The sequence below is a fragment of the Bipolaris oryzae genome, assembly GCF_000523455.1.
Source record: "Bipolaris oryzae ATCC 44560 unplaced genomic scaffold scaffold_381, whole genome shotgun sequence".
Lineage (NCBI taxonomy): Eukaryota > Fungi > Ascomycota > Dothideomycetes > Pleosporales > Pleosporaceae > Bipolaris > Bipolaris oryzae.
Genome location: NW_006911657.1, coordinates 1 through 7,724, shown reverse-complemented (window position 1 = coordinate 7,724; position 7,724 = coordinate 1). Strand labels below are relative to the sequence as shown.

General features: G+C 44.4%; 3 protein-coding genes across 3 annotated transcripts; all 3 read left to right on the top strand.

The window, feature by feature from the left end:
* Nucleotides 1–2,328: 2,328 nt before the first annotated feature.
* Nucleotides 2,329–3,159, top strand: COCMIDRAFT_67550 (uncharacterized protein; the record flags this gene model as incomplete). The annotated part of the gene is made up of 2 exons (XM_007695663.1): nt 2,329–2,465; nt 2,556–3,159. Coding segments are annotated over 2 exons (741 nt in total), but the record flags the coding sequence as incomplete, so codon positions are not given.
* A 1,162-nt stretch (nt 3,160–4,321) lies between these two features.
* COCMIDRAFT_111020 (uncharacterized protein) lies at nt 4,322–4,576 on the top strand (the record flags this gene model as incomplete). Its single annotated transcript, XM_007695662.1, has 1 exon — nt 4,322–4,576. A coding segment is annotated over one exon (255 nt), but the record flags the coding sequence as incomplete, so codon positions are not given.
* A 240-nt stretch (nt 4,577–4,816) lies between these two features.
* On the top strand, nt 4,817–5,771 carry COCMIDRAFT_41881 (uncharacterized protein; the record flags this gene model as incomplete). The annotated part of the gene is made up of 4 exons (XM_007695661.1): nt 4,817–5,104; nt 5,158–5,258; nt 5,304–5,583; nt 5,646–5,771. The coding sequence occupies 4 exons, from the start codon at nt 4,817–4,819 to the stop codon at nt 5,769–5,771; spliced, it is 795 nt and encodes a 264-aa protein (XP_007693851.1).
* Between the last annotated feature and the right edge of the window lie 1,953 nt (nt 5,772–7,724).

The following is a 7,724-nucleotide window of genomic DNA, read 5'->3' as shown; positions in this document are numbered from 1 at the left end:
AAAGCTAGTCAAAGCTTAGCTAGATAAAGGCCGAAGCACCACAGTCACGCAATATAGCACAACGTACCAAATTGTAACTAGTTAGATAGAACGGCCTTTGGCCAAAGTCCTACATAGCCAACGGCTGATACAGGACTATAATGGAATAATAATAATAATAACTTCTAAGCTTCCCTCAATTTCATATATATCATGCTGATATGTAGTTTCTAGTAATCCGTTTTCTAACATGACCTTTGTAATTAAATACTCTGCCTTGATACATCTCCTGCCCTCTCTGGCGAAAATGGATATTGTATTTGATGAAATCTTGGAAAGTCTTCTCGGGTCTCCAGGCTATAGGCATATTTAGATACTTCTAGTTATGTCGTCACAAGATAATTCTAAATACTCGAAATTGTAGCAGTAAATCTGCAAATTGTGCTGAGTTTACCTTTTACTCTAACCTACGCTTATTTATAGGCCTGAAGTCACGAGATGACTCATGTAAGAATCGAGCTAACTAGGTATAGCTTGATATGTATTGTTAGTATAAGTACCAAGAGTAGCAAGCAGGTAAGTCGCAGCACTAACCTGTGCCCCTTTGCAGAAGCTTAGAAGAATCTACATCGCTATACCTAGCCTATATATAATTGAATAACGCTATATACAACTAGCCAGGTAAAGACACATAGAATAACACCGAAAAACATATAAATTTCCTCTAGCAGTAATCAAATTAATCTAGCCTAGCTGTTATAGGCACACGGATCAAGCAGCTAGGCGAGCAGGAGTGGCATAGCTATCTAGAACAGTACAGAAGGAAAGCTATCACTCTCAACCCCAACACTTATGCCGCAAGGTATAGGTGGAAGATTAGAAAGCAGATCGCTACTCCTTCAATAGTAGAGAAATTTCTAGCGCCTTCTTTCAGCTCAAGCTGGGACACTGTTACCTAAGAGACTTCCTCTTCAAGCGAGGAAAAGTAGACTCTAAAGTGTGCCCCTGCAACTATAGAGCAACTCAAGATCCTGCACATATCCTACTCAGATGAACGCTATTTCAGGAGGCCAGAGCAAAGATGCAAGAAGCTAGCAGGGACCCCCTATCGCTAGCTTTCTTACTACACACAAACACAGGCATACAAGCCACAATTAGCTTTATTGAGGAAACTAAGGCTGCGACACAGACTTGGTACAAAGGAAACCTTGAGAACTAAGGCAACACCCACAGCAGGTGCCCTTGCCCTACACCCACTTTACCTACCTCTTCTACCCGCAAGACCCCCTACTACCCCCCTCGACACTAGGCTACGAGCCTCACCTCGATTCAGATAACCCCCTCCCCCAACTACACCAAATTCATAGCACTGCGTAGATACTTGTAAGCCTTATCAGCTTTCACGTCTTATATAGCCTTCGGGCCGACACGGGACGTTAAAAAATAATAATCAAATTAATCGCATAACAGCTTTTCTTCCCTACAGACCGCAATTAGCTCCCTATCTCTTTACAATATATATACCGTCGTATCTGCTCGCTCGCCTATAGCACGCGTGGATATCTTAACAAATTTACTACCTTAGTGCTTACTTACAACTTGAAAATTAAGGAGCAGAATAAGACAGCGCGTAGCAGACTCCGCAAAAAGACTCGAACTAAAGAACAATCAGGAATTGCATTTGGGTCAAAAATCGCTTCGTATACCTGCCAAGCATGATAGGGTGCTAACGACTTTTAATTTCTTTTGAGAGTACATTGGACCGCGAAAGCTCCAAACACCGCTTCCTAACTATATGGCGGAAACCCTGGTAAGCTGGAATCAGCCAATCAAACACAGTATCGTGCCAGAACATCTGATGACCCTGCGTTTTTATTAGTTCATTCTGGCCTACTAAGATTTTCGCTGCAAACGGAGGTAACTTACATGCTCCTTAGTGTTAAAAACGTTTAGTTCTTTTGACAGTATATTGGACCGTGAAAATCCCTACATATTCCTGATGCCATGCTGTATCATAATGCTTACTTCTAACTGGCTTGGCATTACGGCGCATTAGAGCTATTAAGTGTGTCTGGCTAAGCATAAGATTTAGCGCTTAAGTCAACTTCCTAATCTACATAAGAAATTTTGTGCTACTGTCTTGTGTTCGTACCACGAATTAGAGAACTATTACACTAAGACATTATGCGCGCCATATATCTTGTAAGTTTGATGATAATAGTAATACCCTTTCTTACAAGAGGCAGGAGTCTGCTGCTGATGAGCCGTTTCTGGATCAAATCCAGGCTGGAATGAGAGAAGAAGAGGCACGACAAGTAGCCCAACCAAGATTCTGCTAACTCCCCGCAGCTTATCTCGATGGTGAAAGCTTTTCTGTGCCGACTCGCAAGGGCGGAACCTGAATATCTAGAATACATTTGGCCACAGCTTTTACCACATAGACTGTCTTTTGGTAGCCGCTCGGATTTCTCTATACAAGGTGCGCAGTCTGAGCACTCATCGCACCCAACCGTTTTTGATACCCAACTTTCGACCGATTTCCTTCCCACTAGCCGCTCTCAGCTCGAAATAGACAGAAATCAGGAGATAGGTGCTTCAGTGACCCACGACTCCGATGCCCAAGCAGGGGCTCCTATATGCGCTCCAAGCACGTCCTTTTTACCTTCCTACATAAGTTCTGCTTCGATATCACCATCACCACCTGCATCCACCCCTAGCCCAATACAAGAACATGAGCCTATATGGCGGGAGGGATCTCCGAAGTCCCTTTACGCTCGACGCATACAGCGGCTAGATCATCATCACCCTGAAGTTCAGAACCATATAGCAAGCATTATTTGGCTTGGTGATCACTTTCTTCAGGAAGATATAGGGAAGTTCTTGAGATTGTTTTGCCGCAGATGGAGTCAGACAGACTTCGGCTATCTTCCCGTTCCAAAAATTACCGCTAGCGAAGATTCAAGAATTCAAAGTTTGTCTAGAAGGTATTACCACGCTGAAACCTTCAGGCGTCGTTCGGGTATAGATAGTCTAAAATTCCGATTCTTAAGAATTTTACTTTACCACGATTTCGAAGAACTTTGCATCAATATGCAAGATAATCTGGAAAGATATAGACCTCTTTCCCGCGGTCAGAATGCAGCCACTATTGCTACGGATAAATTTATCGGAGGGCTTAGTAAGGCTTCTGGCGATGTCCTTATACGAACAGAACATCAGCTGCGAGAGAGCTTTCGAAAACACAAGGCGATCGGCAGAAGGTGGTCTATAATAGCATCACACTTTGGTCTTGGTATCCTACTAACATGCAGTCCTGAATTAGCGGCTAAGATGTATGATTTCCATAAATCCTAGGCATATTTTATCTAACACATCTAGCAATGACCACAACTTTCCTGAACGAAGGTTCCCAGCCCTACTTACATACATCACTAATACATATCCTGGAGGAAGTCAGCTAAGTCGGGAACTTGACCCCTTTGTTTGCTCGATAATTCAAGGAGTTTCGCCGCCTTCATGGCCAACAACAGCATCTTTGAACTTTCTTAGCTCCTATAGGCAAGAGAACGAAATTAAGGACACTCATCTTTGTAAAGAGTGGCTACGGGTAGAAGTGCATAATAGGTTTTATCGTATTTTGTAGTGCACATAGAATGAATATCGATTAACTTAATCTGGCTGTGAAGGGGAGGTAGATGGAAAATATTCCAGAAGTTGTAGAAGGCTATTTGCTAAAGCTTCATAATTGATACTGCTGTCTCTATCGTTTCTACGCTGCCTGTTCGACTCCCCAAAGTTTGCTAATGAAGACAATAAAGATGAGTAGAAGAGGTCGAAGACGCGCGAACGAAAGTCCGATAAGGATGGTTACGCTATTGTGATCCTATGAAATACTAGATAATTATTGATGTCCTCTCGATACCTATTTTGTGCCACGAGCGCTAGTGCATATTTAGCGAGTTCAGCGGTCTCATCGAGCCAACGTTGGCATTACCATAGCAAATCTAATCAATATTGATACAGAAACTATACGTAGATACTCCTATGAAATCAGAACAACAAGAACAAGTATTCTAACTAGTTAATTAGGTAATTTTTCTGTATAGCAACGAGCAAATTAGGTTTTTAACTGAGTCACAAGCTGAAATAGTAAAGAAGCAAGCTAATTCGGCTTGTTGACATCTTATTCAAATCCTAAGCTAAGCAGAAGACTAAGGCCGAAGCTATTCAATTACTGACAGTAGCGCAGGGTACTTATAAAAGTAGCTCTCTAGAAACACAGCATTGCTAAAAACGCTCTGCTCCTAGAAACGCTCTGCTCCTAGAAATACCCTGCTCCTAGAAACGCTCTGCTCCTAGAAATACCCTGCTCCTAGAAACGCTGTGTTCCTGGAAACATCCTGCTGCATTTGAACATGGTCTAAGTCTTAGGAATTTGCCAATTTCTCTAATATCACGAACTTCGGTCAATCTAAATCTCAAACGTCCTGGTAATCTTAGGAAAGACGATGCAGAGAGAATAGATAGACTTCTAGGGCACATGATAGCATCCACTGGAAGCCTTGACGGAGGCTGTGCGGCTGCATATACGATATAACACTCCTGATGATGCGGGCACCTGCAGCCATCACAACTACTTCCAAGTCCTATCTTCTTGGCTAACAAGGTCGAACACTGCAAGTTTATCGAGTTTTCCATGGCTATGCCTGAAGCTGTCTGGACTTATTTCTCGGTGTAACTCTCCCTGAGCTCCACTCTACGGAACCAGTTTACGAAGTAAAGCATGTACAAAAGGTGCGAGCCCCCCATATTCAGTACTGCACCAACTCTTGTCACTATGGCACCCTTCGTATCAGTCAGCCTTGCGATTTGCTTTTCAGTCGGACCTATANTAAGCAGCACGCTCACTTACCTCGATATCAGAAATCTATCCAGAGCGGAAGTCCATGTCTCTGAGTACGATTACCGTTGGGAGAAAATTATAGGAATCATTGTCGGTACCAGTTCAGTAGGCCTAGGTATTGCTGGACTCATTGCAATTGCGACCAAACCCCANCCAGCAGAGATGTACTCCTGGCTTGACGCAATTATTATGTGTAATCTCCAACTTCTTACCAGCAATAACGTAAGACAGTCTGCCTACCTTAATAGCTCGCTTCCAACTAACAGGAACTTCAGCTCGTCCGAATGCTTCAGATCTTCATCTCTCCTCCCTGGAGCATATGGGCGGTACATNTGGTGGCGGTCTTGACTATACTGGACATTGCTTCCGCTGTTACGTAAGTGAACTCAATTCGTATCTAAGGTTTTCTAAATACAAGTAGAGGCCAAACTAAATCTTCTGCTTACGAGTCGGCACTGCTAACTCGTTTNGCTGCTGCATCCCTTTTCTCTTCGGCACTCTCACACAAGCAACTGGAGATCCACAAGAACTCAGGATCCGAGACCGGAGATAGAGACGAAGAATACATGCGATTATTGCNTGCCTTCGTCTTTACAAATGCTGCAGCAGCATCTAGCCAATTTTGTAGCGCGATCTTCACCTCTAGTTTCTCACTTGTTGGTAGAAGCACTTCCACCAAACTACGACAAAGCATTTTCATGGTAAGTCTCCTTTGACCTTCATCTCGTCATCTAATTGTTACCAGGCATGTACTTCTATACAGCTATCATGTTACCTCCCTTTCTATATCAATCGGATATGGCGTCAAATTATTGTGCCAGTAAGCGAGTGGATGAGAAGACNGCGCCACTCATTCCCATGCAGATTGGCAGACGAGAGTAACTTTTAGATAGTGCAATGTTGGAAGAAAGGTTGCGAGGAAAACTCTATTCAGGGGCTATGCATCGATTCGTACATCAGTTTGGCTAGAGATACGCTAGTTAGAGGCGTTATTATATGTTCTCCGCCGAACTTTCGGAATGATTACTGTGTGGCAATGCGGCAAGAATATGTGATTGTTCAAAGGAATNAGTTTTGGTAGTACTTACTCTGTTCGTTTGGCTAGTCAGTGTTGCTACTTTGATAATTCCACATCGTGGCTGGGGGCAANTGTGGTTGTAGCGATGCGATGAGCCAAACTGTTGAGCCAAGTGGAAGCGCTTTCTAAGCCCCTCTAGGAGGAGCAATGCTAAGTAAGTTTTCCACTCTACTTTGTGTAGTGTATAGTTTCAGTGCGAGCAGCTGGTTGAATACAAACAACGTCATTTGATTGAAATATGGCCTTGCTGTAGCTCTTCCAAATCTGCCTCCTAGGCATGTCTATTTGACAACCACTTCACAAGCTTAGCTATCGGCCCGCCGTTTAGCCTCTGTTCGCAAGACCCACTACCTACATGCTGGAAGAGTCCTGAAAGTTTNGAAAACGTAGTNTCGCATTCTGGACACNTNAACGGATAAACCGCGCCATCGTACTCTTCCTCCAAATCATAACAGCTAAGGATATCGTCACGGTANTCCNCNTCCAGGAACTTCTGCCATTGNTAACACATTGCAGCTGACTTGTTTAAGTCCAGAATATCAATACNAGACGNACACGTCCCAGACTCTAGATGGATTATCATCCCAGAATAAGTAGTGAAGGACCGAGTGCAACCATAGCATTCGACTGAAGGTTTCAGGTGCACTAGCTTGTGCTATTAACTATTAGAGCGAGGACTGAATCAGGGTACGAGTAGTGCGTTCAAACACGGTGATACCNACATGTCGCAGGTTGTTGAGGCTATCGAAATGACGCTCGCATGTCGTACACACATTATCATTCCTCAAATGGTCCTTGTACGCTTGGCTATCCGGTATCCACCACCCATCATCGTCACAACCATCGCACATAATCCTATGAAGCGTGCTGCGATTGTGTTGTACTAACTCGTCATAAGAGGAGCCGTCGAACTGGCAGACATCGCAAATGTGGTGACGAGCCGAGGCATCATAATGCTGGTCTCTTGCTCGACCGGTATCGAATGTTCGGTCGCAACGGTGGCAGTAAGGTTTTGTACGAGAATTAATATCAGCAAAGCCTGTGTGGATAGCAGTCATAATGTCTAAACTATGTTAAGCAGAGAATGAAGAGTTGACTGGATGCATGGCCAAGGTCTGCAGGGCTGAAGTAAACCCGCCCGCCAAGATTCCACACAACAGCTANAGTGGTATCGTGCGTCCTTGTCAGCCGCCAGCCTTGCGTGATACTTTGGCTTGNCCTCGCAGCGGCTGAATGGAGTCATCACGAATGTAGCGCAAGCCTGACCGATGCCCAGTATTCAGTAAATGCCATACCCGCGCCTTCGCATTTTTTATCCTCACGCCTACCAACTCTGACATGTAGGTANATAAATNATTGCTANCAGCGCTNGAGTATTCGAGTTTTGAAATCTAAACAAGCGCCAGCAGTTGCTATCGAATAGGGTGTACTTTCCCAAGCGTCGCGCTGCTGCCTAATGTGGCCTGTGCGTCGTCCTTGTTCTGCGTCTTAGGCACGTCGCGCCCGCCCTTGGGTGTTCATCCTTCTTTGAGTGGCGCGTCGCTCGATTGCCGCAACACCATTACATTCCAACTTTACCTCTTGCAAACAAGTTTTGTCATGGCCCCAATTTGTCCACCCCCTCCTCCTCCCCCTCTTCCTCCTCCATAGTAAGCTTATCTTAGTCTCTGCTACATTTCCCTTTGTGCTAACAATAGCCCTGTCAGTGGCGCCCCCTTTCCTGAAAAGCCTGCTATGCCCGTTATCTTCGACACCGACCTCACT